We start from the raw sequence: 20988 nt of genomic DNA on the forward strand, positions 1-20988 counted from the left end.
ATGGCATCTTCTGAATAAGCAACATTGTAGGTTGCTGCAGTACCTGCCAGACGTGTGCCTTTTCTGGAAAATGTTGGGAGTGTGTGAGAACCATGAATTACAGCAGTGCCAGTATGTACCATGTAGCATGAGCTAATGAGAGCTCAGAGGAGCTGTGGGCAGCTCTTGTACTGAAAGCCTGTTTATGCTGGAGCAGTTGCAGGTCAGAACCTGTCTGGAGACCTGCTACGCAACCCCTGTCCTCCTCCCCAGCTCCCATGTGAAGAGAGAGCACAAGAAAGAAGCATGAGTGGAGTCTTTATAACCTTCCCAAGCAGAGCAGCTCCTCCTGTTTCTTTTGGTCTGGAAGTGCCATGTGCTGCACACCTACAAGTTCCTTGGAAGAAGGTGGGCTTGACTGGGCTCTCCTCAGAGTTTGTTTTGGGTTAATCCTCCTCTAAAGGCTTGGTTCCAGCTAGTGTTTTTTGTTCTGTATTTCAGATTTGCAGTACTGGCATGTTCAGGATTCAAGTAATGCTCATGTTGCATTTGTGAAGAGATTGTTTTAACTGTGCACAAGATAATTTTTCTCTCTTTTGGCCCATCTAGACTTCTCGCTAGAAAATGAGAGTCTGCTTAGGAGTAATGAGGGTCTTCAGTTACAGGATTACATGCTGGATTTTTTTCCCTTGAACAGTGTTCTGCTTAATTTCAGCATACAGGATGATTCCACAAGGGCATAGAATTATGACTGCATGAGTAAGTGCAAATCTGCCATTTCCTAATTTGTGGATGTCTGACTTTTTTGACTTTTTTTTTTTTTTTTCCCCCAATCTAAATACCTTTCCTGCTTGGAGGAGTTTTTCCCTTTTTTTTTTTTTTTTTTTTTTAATGTGGTGTATTTAAAAACTTTGCTGTCAATCCCTCAGTGAAAAAGATATGAAATTCAAATGTCCGTTTTTCCTTGAAATAAAAAGCTCCTTGTGCCTCTTTGCTTTTGGACACTGCCTAGGAATGATAAAGATAAGGAAGTTATTTGCTTTTTGTTTTCCATGTGGCATGTCTGCATTCATAATTTTTTGACAAATCTAATACTTAATCAAATTCTTGTCTTACATAAGGCATTATGGAAGGTCAGTTTAATCAAAATAAATTTTGTTTTAATATCATACCCTGTGATTTTTCTGTTGGGGGAAAAAGAAGAACCAATTTTGTTTGACCCAAAGTGAAGCAAGGAAGTGCTGGAACCACACCTGCAAATTTGTCAGTTTTTCCCCATCAGAAGTACAAGTTGCTGGATTCCTGAAGGGAACAATTTTGGCATATATGACCAATCAAACTTTCTAAATGCAGATGATTTGAGCTAATTAAAATTCACAGGACAAAAACAGTTGTGATCCCAGGAGGCCTAGGAATTTCAGTTCTTGGAGAAATGCAACCTGCAGTAGTCACAATGAGTGATCTCATCAGGTTCATGGTAATCCTCAGGAAGATATCCATGGTGTTCATCACCAAAAAAATCTGGCATGGCTAATTCACAAGAGCTCAAGCACTCTTGCCATTTTGCTTTGAAAGCATTGAGGGTAATGTCTGTTTAGGTGTTTCCCCTACTCTTCTTACTCATTTCAGATTGTTCCTTCCTGTTTTTCTGAACAGCTCCTGACATCCTTGGGATTGCCCTGCTGGCACATGAGTAGCCATCATTTGCATTTACACTTTAAAGTGTATAAGGCTTTCAGCATATAGACTGACATAAGACTGTAACTTGCTTGCACAAATTAAGCAAATTTCTGTTTCTTAATGTAGACTAGATTCAGAGTAAAAAGCTTCAGTGTGACACAGAAGGAGAAAAACTCCCTACAGCAGCCCTCCTCCTCTGCACCCCTGCCTAAGTGTCTTCAGTGATTTCAGGGTGTATGTTTGCTCCAGTTGGATATTGCCAATGGCTGGGGCTCTGCACATAATCTTTGAATATTTCTGATCTAAAGTCTCTCTGCTCTGTGTGCTTTGTTTCTTTGGCTGTGCACAATGCCTTGCCCTGCACTCTGTTTTGCTGGCACAGCTATTTTTGGAGCTGTACTATGACCTGTATCAGGGAAGCCATCCTGCTGCCTTTTTTTTTTCTTTTTTCTTTTCTTTTTGTTTTGTTTTTTTAAATGCATGGGTGGTGGGCAGAAGAAGGAGATGGAGCTGGTGAGAACTCAAAACCCCACCTTGCAGCAACAGCAGTGTCTCCTTGAATGGGGTCTGTGGCATTTCTTTTGAATACAAACTCTGAGCCTGTCCAACTGTCTTAAACTGCTATTGGGGGACTTATTACAAGAACGTGTCAAAAATTGGTTTTGTAGCTACCTTGTAAGGGCACAAACTTGGATACTTCAGTTTACATCTGAATTTTGTACAGGAGTTTACAGATTCATGATAATACGCCTCAGAACATGAGCAAGTGCAGCAAACAGCTCTGAATCATGTCTGAATAGGGTACAAGTTAGTAGGGACTTTGGTGCAAAAGGTTTAAATTAAATAATCTTCCTACTCCCCACCCCCAGTTGGGCTCACTACGCTGTGACACATATTTTGCAAGACTCTGCTTCAATCAATGCTAAAAGCCATGGTTTTCATGCACCAATGGAGTATATATTTTTTTTTTTTAAGTTTGCTGTTGGAGTTTTGCTTTGTTTTTTGTTTTAGCTTAGTGTATGTACACCATGTGCTATGCTTTAGCATACACTTTCCAAACTCTGTTCTGTGCTTTTTGTTGTTTCAGCAGGATTTTATCTCTTATTAGCAAGCTCCAGCCAAGGTGTGGTGACTGACAATAGAAGATTGATGTAAACATTAACGAATTAACTGGGGCAGGATATGTGCTGGGCAAGGCCAGCAGCAGGAACCTTTGCTCAGGTGCAGGGCATGACCCCAGCACCTGCACAGGCAGGAGCTGTGAGCAGGTCCTTGCTAGTGCCCCTGCACAGGAGAGGGGGAAAATCACAGTCAGCCCAAGGACACCTTGCAGAAGCCTTGGGAGCACTGGCCTGTGTAGTGAGGGTGCAGAGAACAGAGCAAAGCTGAAGGGCTTGCAAGGCAAGGACAGCACTTTGAAGCATTTTGAAGATCTTGCCTCAGAAAGAGCTCAGTGGTTAGGGTGCAACTTCCTTCACTGCCTTGCATAACCTCCTATAGCCAGCAAAGCCTTGTCACCTTGCTGATTATCTCCCTTCTTCAGGACATTTAAGAATATACAGAATAGCGTGGAATTCTGCCTGTGTTCTACCTCCTGTACAAGAACTGACCATTCACACGTTTTAAGCTGGACTACCAGCTGCAAATTTACATGCTTCCCATCAGATTGCACTGTCTTCTTGGTACATAAAAGATGTCGGTCATTCAGTGCAGTGTTTCTGGTTGTTACACTGCTTGAAAGCTTGCACTAGAAACTAGTGGGACAGTTCTTTCCTTTCTGTCTTAACTCCCTTCCAAACTCTTTCTCTTAAACTTTGGAAACTCTGCTCCTGCTGCAGCCATCTCACACCACGGAACAAACAGAATTGCTGAGCTCTCAGGGGTCAGGCATTCATTGCCCATGCTCATGTGGCAGCTCAGCAAGTGGTGTGTGCTGCCTACACTCAATTCTACAAAGAAAAAAGGGGAATAAAGCCAAAAACTCTGTACCTGTTCATAATTCCATCAGGTAAGACTATGAGAGATGAAGCATTTTTGTCTACTGAACACTGAGTGTGTTAAGTGGGGAAAGGACTGTATGGAAAAATTTTCAGACAATGGATGGAATATCCAAAAGTTGGCTGTCTTTGTTGGCAGGGAGAAGAACAATGTCATCCCACTTCACCTACAGGAAAATCCTATAGGAATGCAGGCAGAAGATAAGTTTAAAAGAATAAGATTTCCCTGCTTATCCCTGCTGCCTTTAAACACCACTCAGTTGCACAGAAATTTCTTGTGGAAGTTTCAAGTTATGTTGCTCTGAAATGTGATTTTTTTTTTTAAAGGAAGTAAAAACAAATAGATGAGGTGGAGTGGATAGTAAAAAAAAATACATTTTTGGAGAATACCAGTATATGTTAAGATGTTTCTTTCTGTTGCTTGCATAAAGCCTGGAAAGAATCGTGAATCACAGTAATCCATTTTGGAGATACATACATACATACATACATATACACAACCTATTACATTTTTTTTGTCTTCTTACTGCACTTACTGACTTGTCTCTTCAGTTTGTTAGATCACCTAATACATTAGTAATTTGTCCCAGAGGTTACTCACGTTTTGCCACTTTCTGTTCCAGGAAGGTTGCAGTGAGTCCTGTGGAGAGCCGAGTCCCCGTCTCTCGTCTCAGCCCCGTGAGCTCCTTGTGTCATGGTAGCGATCCCCGCGGCTGCGAGCTGGACTCTGCTCCCTGCAGAGGAGCTGCTGCCCTCCTGCCAGCGGCTCCTCCAAGCCTGGGGTGAGCAAACTTTACCTGCAGAGCTGCCAGCTCCAGCAGGAGCGAGCTGGCCTGGCCTGGTGCTGCTGCCACTGGTCACATCCAGTTCAGAGCCCGGCTGAGCTGTAAAACACAATTCTGGGTAATTGCAAATGCACTTCCAGCTTTGGGAAAGTGAAAGAAGGGAGGGACAAATATTTAATGTTTGTGTCCTGGCCCATTCCCTAGAATCTTAGGATTAATCTAAAAAGATTTCTTAAAATCTAGATGTACAGCTTTTGTCACTGCTTTCTTTTCTAAGTCCCCTTTGGAAGTGAGATTGGGGTTACCAGCACTGTGCTGTCTCCCAAATAAATGGTGAGGTTTTACTAGGTTAAGAAACTTCCACATGCACATTTGCATGTCTGTCCTCTAAGGCCAGTTTCCATCAGTCTTATTTCCATTTCCTAAATCAGCTGCATCTCCAGGTACTTTTCACTCTCCATGCCTGCAAATGCAGTTAGGGCAGTTAGATTCTCAGTTTTCTCACTCTCAGAAGACAGGTGCACAGTACCTCGTGCCTTGACCATGTTCTCATGCTGAGTGCTTAGAACAACCGAGTTGGGTAAAATTTTTCATTCAAAATTGTTTGGGGTTGTTTTGTGTTGTAAAAATGTCAACTGAAAATGCGATGTTAGGGGAGCTAACATTGCAAACCAAGTCTGAGTCTTATATTTTAGTTTTGTTGTGCTGGTACGTGCAACAATTCCCATCAGAAAGCTCTGTGTGATTGAAATACTCAAAAATTTAGGCAAATGTTTTAGTATTTTGGTGCCTTAGGGGTACAGTAGATGAAATAATTTAAGGCATACAAAGGCCAGGGAATTGACTCCCATTGATACTTAAATGGATATGAAATCAAGTTTCTGCTGTATTAGCAAAGCTTTATCTGAAAAACATTCCCTTCTTGCTCTGTTTTTACAAGTATTACAAGATTGTAAATAAGTGGAGGGTGTGTGTCTTTCTAAAGTATGTGTAATCTTTTGTTTTAAAGAAACAAAATACTTTCTAAAGTATGTGTAATCTTTTGTTTTAAAGAAACAAAATACTTTCTAAAGTATGTGTGATCTTTTGTTTTAAAATAATTTGGTTTTGGTTTTTTGTCCTTTTCGTATTCAATTAAATTGCTTTTGTCTGACTTACCTACCTGAGGAGAGTGATCACAGTGTAGAACTTTTTTTTCTTGTGTATCCAGGTGCATTACCTGGAAAATGTGAAAATACATTGGCTACATTTTGCATTTTTGTAAAATTACAAAACATGAAATAAAGCCTTGGAAATGGCTCTACAAAAAATGTAAGTTCAATTTTACTTTTTTGTATGAAGTGATTGTTAAGGATCTTAATGTAGCTACATTTGTATGTCTCCACTGTAAATACTTGACTAACAATTCAGCCTGTAAATGACTCTAGGGTAAAGTTTAGTATAAGAGCATTTTTCATGATCACTAGTTATTGTAAGTAATTCTAATTTGCCAATGTTTATTATTGTTTCTCAAAATAAGAGTCTGTTTTTATGTTCCTTTTAAAAATTTTGTAGCATCAAATCTTCACAATAGATTCACAAGATCTGTCATTTTTAAGAACTTTTGTTGTGTGGTATTCCTCATTTTTTCTGCTTCCAAAACCTGTGTATCAGTAGGTTTCATTCTCACAGGCTTGTCCTCTTTTGCTCTGCTGGCCATGCATTGCTCCAGGTACAGGACAAGTGGAGATTTTGCCTTTTCCAAATGTGTTACGGGTTTTGTTGATCAAAACACTATCCTGATAACAGCCCGTCTAGAATGTTTGATGACATTATTTAATTTTTGGAAGAGACTTTCTAAGATTGCAAAGGGAGGAGGAACAGTTCAAACTGGAAAATGAAGAACAAACCCCCAAACTTCATTGCCAGTGTTAATGCTTATGTCTAGAAAGTGTAAATAATTGTCTTCCAATAGAATTTACGCTCCTGAAGCCATGAGCTTTCTCTCAAATACCCTTCCCCTCCCTCTGATCTTCGTTATTTTCTCAACAGTCTAGTTGTTTAAAATAAGACCTGTGTTCTTACAGAGTTCTGTATATGCCTGTGTGTAAACATAAATGCACTGTAACTTTACAGCTTCCATAATATGGAGGAATTAACCTGGAATAAAAACACTTTGAAAAAGAATCCTAGAGGGGAACTAACCTATTAGTCACATTTGCACATGACAACAGAAGTCACTGTAGCCCTTTGGATTTCTTTCAGCTGTGTTTTAGATAACCTTGTTTTGCTTCTCACAGAGACCTAATCTTGCAAGGCTAGAACTTTAATGCAGAGCAGCTGGAAGTAGTTAGATATTGGAACCACTGCTGATTTGGTTGCATCTTCCAACATGACCAATCCTCAGTAAGTACCATGTGATACAAATTAGTTTAAATGAAAGGGAACATGCTGCTGCCTGGAGAAGAATGATGTGACATCCTGGAGGTTTTGTGTTTGTATAAAGTGTGTGAATTAGCAGAAACTACATGAATGATGCTGTTCAGCATGTCTGATGTGCATTACTAACAGCAGTGGCTGAAAACTAGTATGTTATTTTCAGATCTCTTTATCTTTCTTTTTCCTGCCATCAGTTCTGTCTGCCAACACCAGTCTGTTTGGTTTTCTTTTCAATCACATCAGACTTTTTCTGTCATCTAGTCTATATAGGAATACAGAAATTCAGTACTGTTGGGGGAGGGAAGGTTGCACCAACTCATTTCCTGTTTCTTTTATACTACTGGAATTGGATCATTGTATGTTCTTTCATGCAAAACTGAGCCAGCTTGGACTTACAAAGGTACATGTCCACAGGATGGCATTAAATTTGAAAGTCAAAGAAAATTCTTGCTAAAATTAGCTTTTACCTCTGGGTTTCTGATTTCAGATTGTTTACAGAAGAATACAGTTCTGTTGGAAATTAAGGAATCTCATTACTCTCCATTATTAGTTACACATGAATAAAGTAAAAGTTTTTAGGTTGTACAGACAGTACTTCCTTTTACCTTCTTTTTCTGCCACAGTATGACACAGCTGCAGCCTTTCCCTGCCAAATACTCTACACATAACAGCATTTTACTTTCTTGGTAATTCTGGCAGTAGTTAGCTCCTTTTAATTAAAGAATAATGTTTTCCATCTGAAAGAATTACTCTAATGGTGAGACTCAGACCAACAGAAACTTTCAACATAGAATTTTACTTCCTTCACCCACATCTTTAAATGATATCCTTATGCAAGATATAGCAGTGAAGTGGTCTTCTAAAGTAGCCTCTTATTTTCGGGGAAAAAAAAAGGAACTGCTAACCAGGTTGCTTAAATTGCTGGAAGATTTTAATAAGCTTTTTTAAAATAAAATGCTGTTTTTGCAGTCAAATAACACAGGGTGCTAAGAACTTTTTAACTATACCCCTGTGGAAAAAGAGTATCTTCACACCTGCTGTAAATCTCTGACAGTAGCTGAGATTTCTTCCAGAGTTACCAGGCTCCCCTGGAAGAAAGCTGGAGAAGTTTGTGCTGGCACATCCTTGGAATCAAACAGGGCAAGCAGCTTTGCTGGGTGCTGCAAAGATCAACCCTTGACATGCAAGCTGTGTCCTACAGTCAAGTCATCCAGTGCATGCACTAATGGTAACAGATAAAATTCCTACAGAAGTAGTATCTTGTTCTAAATGTGGGAGACATACACATTGTCAGACTGTTTTCAGCTGCATGGAGTTTCCATTAGTGTTAGTGGGCTGCTAAAAGAATAAATCTGATCTGCTGATCAGATTTAAAAGCTGTACATAAGGTTAGTTAGGAGGAGGAGGAGGCCATCATTCTTCTGAATCACTCTTCCATTTCAGAACTGTTTTGAAATACCTTGTAACAGAATGATCCTTTTTAGGTAAATGTAACAAAGCTGCCATCCGTCAAAACTATTTGAATCAGTATTCATATATGCAGTGGAAGAGGGGTCTAACTGCACCTAGTATTTAACAGTTGATTTGTATATAATAATTAAAAACGCTAGCTGTTCATTGCTCTCCGATCTAACTTACAATGCAGCGAATCTTTAGTTGGCATAGTTACATGCCCTCTTTCTGTTTTGCATAAATATTTACCTTTTGGACTCATGCATTTTTTCTCTGTTTAACACAGACATTTATATTTCGTGCTTTTGAAGCAGATTCAGCAGAGTGAAATGTTGTTCTCCTTTGTGAGGTTTCTGTTGATTACAGTGAGATCTACTAAAGTTTGGAGAGTTTTGATCTGCCTCTTTAATGAAAGCACCTCCTCAATGACCTTGCAGAGGCCTTTAATGTTTGCTCTAGGATTCCATGAAGTTCTTGTCTCTAACTTCCTTTTACTTGCTTGCTAATTTATAATTCTTTATGTGTATACATGTGTTTATTAAATTTTCAGGCCTACAATTGAAGGCAGTGTTTCAGAAGTTGAGATCATTTCCCAGCAAGTGGAAGAAGAGACCAAAAGCATTGCTCCTGTGCAGCTTGTTAATTTTGCTTATCGAGATCTACCTTTGGCTGCACTTGATCTGTCTGTGGCTGGGTCCCAGCTTTTGCCAAATTTGGATGAGGAGTACCAAAGAGAAGGGTAAGTACAAGGGGCAGATTTTTGTCATGTAGTTTTAGGTTACAGGAATTTCATGGCCTGTAAAGCAGGAAACCTTAAGCTGGAGAAGTGCAGACAATTGTCCTTAAACTCTATGTAAAAGTGTTTTCACAGGAGGGAAGAGACCTTTTTTAATCTCACTAATCTAGGCTGCTTTAGAGCTGTTTATCATTTTAAGTGGTTCATAGCTACTGTTTGACCACAGTCTGGAAGCTTTATCTCAGGAAAAGCCAGATGGAATACCTGGCCTGTCAAACAAGCAGAATGGCCTGGTGAAAGCTCCTTGAGAAAGGTATTTCAGGATAATGAGAGTTGGCTGCTGTGACTCTTGTACATAACTGTACATCTCCTGACTGAGAGATAATGTCTGGTACTGCTGATTCCAGGACAGAGAGTGTACTTGTTACCCAGTAATTTGAATTATATAGTTTGCTAATGTGGGAATGTTGCTTTGATAATGTACACAGCATATACATGCTGCTCCTGTTTTCATAGAATGGTGGTTCCAGGTTTATTGCAATAAAAGGTCTTAATCAGTTCATAGCATCTACCCAAACATAGTCCAATGTCAGATTATGTAGCACTGTTGTCCTGCAGGATATTAGAAGTCATCCTGGTTCAGGCTTGAAGTGGCTGTAGGTGGACTGCTGTACTAAATTCTTTATGAAAGATTTGGGTCAACTGGAGAGAACCCAGAGGAAAGCAGTAAGAATGATTAGAGGCTCAGAAAACCTGCTGTGGAGTACTGATTGCAATAACTGTGTTTCACGTGACAGAGAGACTTTGAGGGGAGCTTCCAAGAGACTTCAGTGAGGAAGGGAGCAGCCTGTTTCTGATCTCCATGATGTTTAGCACAAGCAGTAAAAAGCTTGAATTGCAGCAGACAGTAGTGAGAGCTGGGGTAGACTTCTGGTGTGTGTGGGAAGGAGGGGGATAGAGGTACAGTTGCTGGATATCTTCAGGAAGATGCTTTTGTCAGGAATGATAACACTATATTTAACATCCTTTGGGACAGAAATGGGCTGAGCCCTGGGGCCTGCCCTCCCTGGTTCTGTGCCTGCTGTTCCCCTGGGTGCCACACTGAGCACAGACCTACTCCACTGTCAGTACAAGGTCCAGGGAGAGTACTCCCCAGTAAGCCATATAGAATGCTCACTGCTGAAGGCTTTTAAAGGCTTACTATAAGCCTCCATTTATTAACAGTTCAGTACATTTTAACCTGTGCTCTGTAATCAGCAGAGACCTCCTTGTTCAGAGCTCAGCAGGTATTCTGGGTGACACTCAGGAAGCAAGATGTGGGGAAGGCTCTTACCTTTAATTTCTTTCCAAATTGGACTTTATGAGACTTCTCCAAAAAGCTGTTACTCCAAACAAGGGGAAATACATTTCAAATATGTTATATAAGTACACTACAACTGTAACATAAAATACCCTGCATAGCAAAAGAGGCACTTGAAAATTAATTTGAGTATGCAGGTGTAACCCTCAGGCTATTTTGGTGCTGAGTCAGTACCAGTTTAGTTCAAATATGCATTTTTATAGATTTTTATGATCTGAAACTCAATTCTTCGCTGTGCCAAAGGGCACAGGTCTCTCACTATAACCATTTGAGTAGTTTTGCAGTCTTAAACATGGAAATAGGCTTGTCATTCTTTTCCTCAGCAGAGATCACTCCCTTCACTCAGACTTCTTTTGTGGCTTTGTCAGTCTGAATGGAAATAGGCAGGTGCCCTCCACACCTCCGAGCTGTAGAGCACATTCTCTGAAGAAAGTTCAGAGCTTAAGTTTGGACATACCAATGCATTTTGGCTGAGTGTGTTCAGCTGCCTTGTGGGAATGGTTGCTTCTTCCTTTCAGAAGCATCCATGACAACTGGTGCCCTGAGAAAGTTAGGAGCAGAGCTGGGCTTCAGAAGCCTAGCAGCAAAGTAAAATACTATCCCTGTGCCGCCTCCTGGCTTGGTTGGGAATATGTCTGGTTTCATGGATGTGGTGTCATTTCTTTCCCATGGTTCATGGTTCCCATGTTCACTGTGACTGGCTTCAATCCAAGTGAGGAGGAGGTGGGGTGGGTCAGATCAGTTTGTTACAGGGATTGGCAGCCACGTCTCCCTTAGGTGCAAAGAGGGGGATTTGGGGAGAGCAGCACAGGAAGTGGCAGAAAATGACAAAATTCTCTGTAGTTTCTGCCCGCAGCCATCTTTGTGACCGAGGCTGTTACCTCAGTGCTGCTTTGCAGAGTGCAGGTGAGGATACCAGCAGGCACTGCTAATGGCAGAGAGTAAGATTCCCTTCCCTGGAAGTCTGCCTTTTGTTGCAGACTCCATGTGTTACCTTCTGCATAGATTTCCCAGAGAATGTCGGGGAAGATACCAGCCTGCATGGACCTGCAGGTATTCTGTGTGGATTTGATATTCTAGATCTGCAGCTGGTCTAGGCAAGCTGCAGTTGTTCGAATTGCAGGGCTCTGGCACGTGCCTGTGCTTGGACAAGACTGGCTGGTTGTTACAAGCTGCTTCTCTCCACATCCTTGTTGGACAACACAATTGTCTACATTCAGCAGTTCCTGGTTACTCTGGGCATTCACCAGTAAGTCTCCATTTCCTTGCATGGAAGAGCAAGAGAGACTTCAGACTAGGGATGAAGGAGAAGGCAAGAAAGGAGTCTTGTGATTGAATGGTTTCGTTCTGTGCACCCCAAAGAGCACACAAGGTTTTCCTCTACCTTTTCTTCTTTAAGGCTACAAGATGTACAGGGTCCAAGCACAAATTTTACCTGGTTGTTACCTAGGGGAGCTTTTTGTTTCATCTGAGGGAATATTTATCTTCATAAAGCTGATATTAATAGGTAATCAGGAATAGGTGGGTCATAACCCTCGTTGTGTGCCTGGAAACTCTCAGATGGAATCACACTACCTCTCTGACAAGAAAAGAAAGAAATGAGAAGGAAAAGAAAAAAGAAAGAAAGTTGTGGTCTGTCTTTAACTTGTTAGATCTTACGTAAGCTGACATTCCTGTGGTTTTAATACTGGAATAAAAGTCTTACTTTGTGCAAGTTGATAGGTCTTTGCCTTTTCATATCAAAGTCTCAGGGCAGTCAGTTCCTGTCTGTTGGTGTTGTTTAAGGAATTTTGTGGACAGTTTGAGCTGGTTTTGTCAGACATTTAGGTGACAAGGCTGATCCCTGTACTAAGTAAGAAAGAAAGGACTGCAGGTTAGAAGACTGTCCCTAATGTACACCTGTAAGTAGTGAAAGGATAATCAGGCAAAAAAAACCTTTCTGCTCTACTTGAAACCCTCAAACAAAATACAAAACGTGTTGTCCTGAATTTACTGGAGACACTGTGGCTGTATTGAACTCAGTTTGCATGAAAAGAATATGCCAGCATTTCTTTAAGGAGCATAATGACCCAGAAAGATGAGATGATTTTTAAATATTAACATTGCTTTAAATGTTACTCTTAGTTTCTTCTTTTTTTCCAATCAAGTGTTCTGTTTTTCAAAAAATAGTTTCTCTCTTCTGCTTTTTTCCATCGAGTCCAATAAAAGTGATGAAGAATAGCAGAAAAACTGACAACATGCAGAAAGTAATACATGGATAAGGAAAAACTTTCCTTCCTAAACTTTTCTATAAGTTCCAGTTAATAGGTATCAATCACAATAAATTATAAAAAAATGACAGTTGCATTACAGAGTGTATTTTATTGTGTGAATATGCAGATAGATAATCAGCCTCTGTCTTGATGAAGAGCTGTTTTTACTGGAGTTGAGAAACAAGGGGGAGAGATGTACACCAACTTTTAAATTATTTGTTGTATTTGTTTTAAATTGCAGCTCTTGAGTTTTAATATTAAACATTTGAAACAGGTGTTTTCAAATACAATGGTTTACATCAAAACTATAAAGTTCCTGAGTTCGCAGTTAATGCGACTCACTTGACATTGGGTATAAACAGTCATGCTGTTGTAATTTAATAATTTATGATAATCTGTTCACAGCCTTAGGTTTGTATGGTCTCAGCTAGAAACTGCATTAAACAGTGGGAATATCAGAAAAAATAAAACCATAAGGAGAAAGGAAGGGAAACTAAAATTGAACGGAGATTTACAGAGATGCAGAAATTAACACAGAGAGGAGTTGTGAGCTCTCATTTTTAAACTGGTTACAAGACTCTGCTGGTGAATGTATTCACCCATCCTGGGAAAAAAAGATGTCTGTTCCTTCAGTCTGTCTTCTGTAATTGTACCAAATAGGTGCTATTATTTTGCTTTTCAGATTAATCTTTCAGATATTACTTTGATTTTTTTGAGGTATTTTACTTGTACTTTCCACAAAACTTAAAGGTGCTTTATCTAAAATATCAAGTTATCACATTTCTCTTGTTTTCTGCTTTTCTTGTCTTTATCTGGTGGCATAATTAAAAACAGTCCATTTTCTGAAAAGTTTTGTGCACCTCTGCAGATCTTGGATTTTGAATAAGGGTGATAATGAGGTCCTAGCCCAAGATAAAGTGCAAGGGTTTTGGAGGGCACAACTATTTCATGTAGCAAGCAAGCTACTATTTACAAAAGTGAGTTGTAATTTAGTTTTAGCTGCCAGTCATAGTCTGAATCAGAAAGATGATGCAAAATCCTAACATGAGGATGCAGTGAATGAGACAGTAGTGCTGATCTGTTCTTTGTGCAGTACTTTATCACTGCTGTTCTTGGTGCTGTGGTCCAAAACAGACCTGCACTGCAGCAGAAAAGGAGCATTCAGCTCAACAGAACCTCTGAGGTGCTCGGCTCTTCAGTAGAGAAAACATGAAATTTTGGGCTATGTTAGAGGTGTTCAGTGATTTAGAAATTTCTGTTTCTGTATACAGCCTTTGAAGTGTTTCTGTTGGTAAATTTTGTTTTCCAGAGTAGCTCATTACAGTGTTTATCCCAGTACCTCAGTGCTTTGACTGTGTCCCCCCTATGTCTTTTATCAACTGGTAGAGAGAGCAATACTCTAAGTAAGACAGAGAAATAATTTTATAGCTCAGTGATTTTTAAGAGTTTTTTGGTTTGGAGATACTTCTGTGTTTTTCCAACAGGACTTGCTTTTCCCAGATAGTTTTTGAGAATAGAAATTAAGCATTTGTAGCCCACAGATCACTGTTTGCAAAGCTCTTTATTGAAGACTGGAAATTAGATGAGTCTTATTTGTCTGGCTTGACACTGGAATTAATTGTCTAAATTGGTGAAGATATGGCTTGGGGCAAATATTGAAACATGGATAAGCCATAGGACAAATAGGAAATGTGGAGAAGAGGAATATTTGTCTGGAAGGTAGGTCTGTAAAAAAAAAAAAAATCAGCTAAATGCTGAGTAGCAGTATAAAAGGAAATCAGATCTTAGGATTGTTTAGGAAAAAGAGCAAAGAATAAAAGAGAGGCCGTTGTTGTGCCTCTCCATATATCCAAGCTTTGCCCACATCTTGAACACGAGTGCAGTTCTGATCCCTGTCAGAAAGAATACGGTAGATAGAAAAGAGCTGGAATAGAATCAAAGAAAAACAGTGATCAAAGATGTGATACGTCTTCCATTGGAGATTACTATGTAAACTAGGACTGCAGTCTGGAAAAGAGAAGGTTGACTGAAATTTGATTGATGTTACAAAGTCTGTGACACAGAGAGGTTAAAATAGGTTTGACACCCAGACACGCACTCCCAATACGGTCTCTAAGGTATATTAATAGATAAAGGCCCAGTTCCAAAGAAACAAAAAGAGTTTGCTCTTGGCACAGAGGGAAGGAGATGCCTGAAGCTACTTTCTGAAGGATGTGTGGCTGAGAGCAGCTTATCCCCATGAGGGGAGGTTGAGCAAGTTTGTGGAAGAGAATTTCACTGAAGCTTACTAAGTTCAGGCTGAGAAAACACATCTGTCTCAGGAAGTGACGAAATGGAAGAGAGCTGGATTCTGTGAGAATCTTAAAGTGGAAGGATTTATATGTTTGCTGTGTTCTTAGTCATCCTGAGACATCTTCTCGTGGCCACTGTTGGATACAGGGTGCCAAGCCTTGGTTCAGTATATTCTAGTATGTCTGTTCTTATGTTTCTTAAAGGGAGTTTTTGAGGCTGATGTTACATTACACTAAAGATTTTAGCATACAAAGGAAAAAAACCTAACAAGCAATTTTCTAGTGAGAAGAGTAAAAAAGGCCAGGTAATCACTAGATGTCTGTGAGCAAATGGTGTGATATATGCCTATAAAGAAAGCACAAATGAGCCTAGAAAGCTTCAAGTACTTCAAATAGAGCTGGGAATCATTCATGTAATTAATTAAGCCTATCCTAAAATATTATCTACCACTCCAGTTGTCTGTATTCACATACCAGAAGAGGCTGCTAGGATAGTTACAGAAACTGAGTGTTCTACAAAAAGCATGGGCTTTAATTGGATTATACACACGTGGCTGCCATTACTGTGTATAATGCATCGTGGACAGAGTGCCAGCTAGGGAAAAAACCTAATCAAGCAAAGAATAATAACAAGAATGAGTGTGTATAAACTAGCCATGGTGAGTTTGGGGAGAAGAGTGGGGGAATCTCTCTTGCCATTTGAGCAGCCCAGTTTTGCAGGAATCTTCAAGAAGTGCCATGGGGTTTGAAATAGTACAAATTTTAGGGGTAAAAAGATGCGAGTGTTGTCAATAGTTAAAGTTCTGTAGATAAACCAGGCTTGTAGAAGTCCAGAAAAGAGGTGCAGAGCTCTGTGTGTTCCTTGGAGTTAGCTGCTCCAGGCCTCCAGCTGCTCCGTGCAGCCTGCTGCGAGGCTCTGCTGTCTGTGTTGGCTCAGCCACATTTTGTATTGTTATTTAGCCTGTGTTCCTGTCACTTCCTGACCATAGCTTTCTGCTCCTTCAGATAGCAATTTGGATCTCATCCATCCTTCTGTTTCTGATCATGACCATCTTGTGAGGTGCAAACACTTGCTGTTTAGCCAAAAGAAAGGAAAAAAAAAAAAAAAAAAGACAGGTTAAGGTGTAATGCAGATTTTGGGGCATTTGTTTACAAGATCAGAAAATAGAAATAGTGACAGCTGTTAAAATCTTGAAAAAAACTGTTTGTAGTGGTTCCTTACCAGATAAATATGTTCAACCTTTCCCAGTTTTGCCTTATGTTCTTTTTATTTTCCAAGCTGTTTTATTAGTAAGACTAACAGGATGATGACAGATTGGTTTTGGAAAAAGCCATGTGTGAAAGTATCTAAAAAAATGACCCCTGGTAAAATTCCACTAAATCTATTTTAATGTCTCAGAACAAAACTGTGCAGCTCAATGTCACCAACAATTAAAAATTTCCTGTGCTAGTACATTTATTTACTTCATCCATGCATTGCAAGAAAGGTAAATTATATTTCTGTTGTAGAGACAAATGAGCTGAAATACCTGATTAACGCATTTGAAATCATGCAGGAAAGTTTTCTGAAGTCACATTTGTCTGTGAATTCAAGCAAACACAGTCAGGACACCAATAGAATGTGTGCTTATTCTCTGAACAGAATAGGGGACTTTTTTACTAGTTTGTGGGTTATTGGTGATTTGGGTATTTTTTTCGTTTGGTTTGGGATTTTTTTTTTGTCTGAAGTGAGGGAAAAAGGTCTTTTACTTGTCTATGGTTCGTATGAAATCTCTTCATAAATTTATGAGCTGTGTAAGTTATATTTTTAGTTTGTGGGTTTTTGGAAAATTCTGTGTAGCTGACTTTCTAATCTGAGCTTAAAAATTTAAGTGTAGCTTTGCAGTATCACAGGTGAAATGGCCAGAATTTGAAAGGTAAGTTCAAACCCACACTAATTCTGGTAGTGGTTTGTTTTTCTGCAAAACCAGATTTCTCTGAATAGATGAGCCCTTGCACATCAGAAGAGGGAGAGAGGGGCACTACGCTGCTGGAACAGGTTCCAGGGGTGAGATCAGGGTGGTTGTTACTGTGCCAGCCTGCAAGCAGGGGTGTGCAGGTGCTGATCACTGTCCACCCACGGGCCAGGTGTTAACAAGCTCACCTTGGTGCATCAAGTTAGGGTACAGAACTGAAGGTGGTTCTCCAGTGCTTAAATTTCAAATCCTTTTGTGTCTTTGAAATCAGTTTATATATTTTATGAGTATGGTAAAGGTAGAAATGTGCATTTGAGCTGCACTTGGCCTCTTAAGCTGATTGCTTTTTCAGTTGTAAACTGGTAGTTTCATTCAGAAGCTTTTTAGAATTGTTGTTAATAATATTGAGTGATAATACTGAACAGACGGAATAATGCCATGTTATTTAGGATTCTATAAATAATCAGCAGCTTGAGTAATAATTATCATGGTTATGTGTATTGTATGCTAATTATTACAGTTGGTTTATTCTTACTGGTGCATTTGGTACAGCTGAAAGTTTTGATTATGCAGAGCTTTTAGAGGTAGGTACTTGGGCCCTCTACTGATGATTCTGTGAATAGGAAAATCTGCCCTGCAATATTAAAATACTGGCATAATGGGCCTTTTGGAAAAGGGAACATTAATGTAAGCAGAGACTAGAACTACAGCCTGTTCTGTTTAAACAGAATTACCCCCCCTCACTGTTTTTAGAAATATTTAAAAAACCTCAACCCTAAGCCTAAAATCATAGTTGCATTAAAAACAAACTACCCTGTTTTGAGATATGTAAAATAAAACCCATTAAAAGATCAAGCTGGCAAAAAGGCCCCTATCCCAATGCCTTTTTTTTTGCCTTATGTTTTAACACAACCTATTTGCAATCAATTGCATTTAGTCAGGCTGGAACCATAACAAAGTTTAACATAAGGACAGGTTGCTGATAGTAACACTTGTCAAATCTTCTCTGAAGCTTTGAGAGTCAATTGAGGAGGTATTTTACAGTCAGGCAATCAGGCAATCTGACTACAAGTGTTGTTGATCTGTTTAATTCTGAGAAGCTGCTCGAAAGTATCAAGGCTCTGAGCACTGCTTGACATCACTTTCTCCCTCATTTGTGAGTATGTCAGAGAATATTTTGTGATGTTTTTCCAAGTGTGTGATTATAACATGAGTTATTAAATCTAGATCTGTTTCTTAGGAATTTATCAGTATCACCATATCTTCTTGTACACCTGATTTCTGTGTTGCGATATTTTAGTCAGACAATGGAGTTACTGCACCACACTTGCAGCTTTTTAAACCCTGGCTAATAAATCATGTCAGCTTTTCATTACTTAATGTGTATTTACAGTGCTTTTAAAATCTGAAATGTCAGGCAAACATCCCATCTGAACTTTCTGAGGTGAGCCAGTACAGGAACGTTGCAGAACACTGTGATGAGAGATATGATACGGAGAGGGAGGAGTTATGAGATGAGCAGAATCAGGATGGGCTTTATGCATCTGAAGTCCATACTACTGCTATTCCTATTACCAATACTCGTAAAAGGAAAAAAAATAAGCAGCCCTCATGTAAATGTGTATCTGCACTAGCACAACACTAGTGCAACATTTACTGCTTCATCAGCTTCCCTCCTGAGTTCTGGTCCTCAGAACTCGGCCTCCTTACAGCTTCCTGCATCCTGCCTGAACCTTATTTTTCCACTTAAAAAGTGTGACCTCATCCAAACCAGGTTTGGGAGTGGTCCCTGGTGCATGCTGTCCCCCAAACTCTGGCAAGGTAATTCTTGGCCTGATCCACAAATAGGTTGATGAGAGCTGGACAAATAGCCAAGTGAGAGAGCCTTGGCCAGAGGCTTGACACTGCCAGGCTGTGGACCTTTGCTGCTGTAAAGTGTAGCTGTGGAGTCACTGAGCTGCTTCTTTGGGGTTTCCCAGATTCTGGTTCTTCTTTTCCATGATGTCATGGACTGATTGTTGCAACCTGAATTTGGCAGCCCTTGTCAGACCTGTCTCATAGTAAAGCAGGGACCTGAATTTGGCAGCCCTTGTCAGACCTGTCTCATAGTAAAGCAGGGATAAAGGTGCTTGGCCAGAAAATTCAGTAGCAGAGAAATTATTTTTAAAAAGTCATTAGCTTCTAAATAGCAGAGTCCTGCTGTGCCTTGATACTCACTGATAAATGAATGCAGCATGTGTGTCAAAATAAGAGCGCATGAGAGCTAGTGAGACAGGAGGAAAGCAGAAATGTGTGTATGATAATTAGGGCTGCACGACTCAGTACACTGAAGGCACTTGGACACCAGTGCATTCCAGAGCTGGGGAGATCCCAGACTGAAGGTTTTTCTTACATTTCTCTCAGTAAAGAAACCAGTGAAAGTGAACTTTACAAAGTCTTTTTGCATTATTGCTGAGTGTATCCATAACAGAAGAACTTACAATTTTGAGTTCACTGCTCTTTAGCTCTTTTCCTTTTCACTTCTTCTTCTTTTCTTTTCTTGTTTTCCCTTAATTTTATTTCTTTAGATCTAACTGGCTAAAACCGTGCTGTGGGAGACGAGCAGCTGTGTGGCAGGTATTTTTGCTCAGTGCAAGTCTCAACAGTTTCCTGGTAGCCTGTGTAGTATTGGTGGTGATTCTTCTGACTCTGGAACTCCTAATAGATATAAAGCTTCTCCAGTGTGAGTAGGAGGATTTTTTTTTCTTTTTCTTTTTTTTTTAATTTTTTTTTTTTTGATGAAATAAAGGCTTTACTTTGCTGGGTGGTTTTTGAAGGGGAAGGATGTTGGGAATGGTTTTTCCCTACCATTTAAATGATTACTAGGCTAGGTAAGAAATGTGTTCTTGTGGAATCCTGGTATAGTGAAGTCAGTCTCTTCTTTATTATTCTGACCAAAGCTAGTTCAAATAACAATTTGATTACAGGACAAATTTTCAAAGGATACAAGCAGAGTGTACATGCAGAGATTCACGTGCATTGTCATTAGTCCTGGGAAGGCTCTGTCCTTTATAGACATGTTACATATGCACAGGAGAAAAATCTGTGCATCATTAATCTCTGATAACCATCACATGTGGATAGACAAAAGTGATGAACATACAAAAATAAATAAGGTACTTGGTGTTGACCTCTTACAAATTACTTCCTCTCAAAATTACAGCCTTCTATCTTGTAATGCCCTGAAATGAGACAGATTTTCATTCTATTTTGCTAACACACTGTGATCATGGCTTAAATTGAGTTTGCTTTATTTGAATTCACTCTACACAGGTTCCACAATGGAAATTTTAATGCTGCTGATTTGCTTCTTAATTCATCTTTTTTCCCCTACTCTTCCTCCATTGCACCTCTTTTTTTTTCCCCTTTTTTTTTTCCTCTTTTTCTTTTATGATACGAAGTTGGCATGACCACAGACACCACCAACACTTTCCCCTAAGCTAAATGTTGAGGACAGCCTCTAGTATCTCCCTGCAATCTCAGATGTGTTGAAATGGCAGCTGGGGTTCAGGCAATCCTATAAATGCAAGAGTACATAGCACAAAAGAGTGCCAGGTGTCTCCTGTGGCAGCTTTAAACTGAGTAAACCAAATTTTTATTCTGTTGAAGTCCTTTTATTGTTGCATTTTGTCAGTTGATCACAGTGGCATAAAGATTCAGGTGTTGCAGTTGTATTAAGATGACTTTAAGGGACATCATTGATAATTAACAGCCATTTCTTAAACTCTGTGAGATGAATGTGAATGACTGTGTGTCATTCCATGCTGTTGCTCCCCATTTCCACCCATCTGTCCATACTGCACACACTGTTCAGGGCATGGCCACTCCCTTACAGCTGTTACTTTCTTTGCTCTCTGGTCACTCACGATTTTTGCATGAGGAAGCCCAGGATTTGGATAAGTCTGCCACTTTCAAAAAAGTCAGGAATGCGAATTGTGGGTATAAGGCCTTAAGGAAGAAGCTTTCCACAATACCTGTTGAGGTGTCACATCTTTCTGTTTATGTAGAGAATTTTCACTTCCTGTAGAGACAAAGGGTTTTAAA

The 20988-nt window shown here is 39.7% G+C and overlaps 2 protein-coding genes across 6 annotated transcripts in view; one reads left to right on the forward strand and one right to left on the reverse strand.

Annotated features, from left to right (window-relative positions):
* Positions 1-4348, reverse strand: part of NRG4 (neuregulin 4) — a 46353-nt gene extending 42005 nt beyond the window's left edge. The window contains exon 1 of the mRNA XM_072933755.1: positions 4258-4348. The gene's annotated coding sequence lies outside the window, so the exon portion shown is untranslated. The remainder of the gene's footprint in view (positions 1-4257) is intronic.
* Positions 4274-20988, forward strand: part of TMEM266 (transmembrane protein 266) — a 59870-nt gene continuing 43155 nt past the window's right edge. For 3 of the 5 annotated variants that reach the window (XM_041718312.2, XM_072933754.1, XM_030280984.4), the window contains exons 1-5: positions 4302-4438; positions 5652-5752; positions 6721-6826; positions 8862-9050; positions 19473-19627. In XM_041718312.2, coding sequence (XP_041574246.1) covers positions 6813-6826; positions 8862-9050; positions 19473-19627 — 358 coding nt within the window. In that variant the 5' untranslated portion in view covers positions 4302-4438; positions 5652-5752; positions 6721-6812. Of the gene's footprint in view, positions 4439-5651; positions 5753-6720; positions 6827-8861; positions 9051-19472; positions 19628-20988 lie in introns of all 5 variants that reach the window. The other 2 variants (XM_072933753.1, XM_030280983.4) reach the window with 2 other exon arrangements.

The sequence above is a fragment of the Taeniopygia guttata genome, chromosome 10 (genome assembly GCF_048771995.1).
Source record: "Taeniopygia guttata chromosome 10, bTaeGut7.mat, whole genome shotgun sequence".
Classification (NCBI taxonomy): Eukaryota; Metazoa; Chordata; class Aves; order Passeriformes; family Estrildidae; genus Taeniopygia; species Taeniopygia guttata.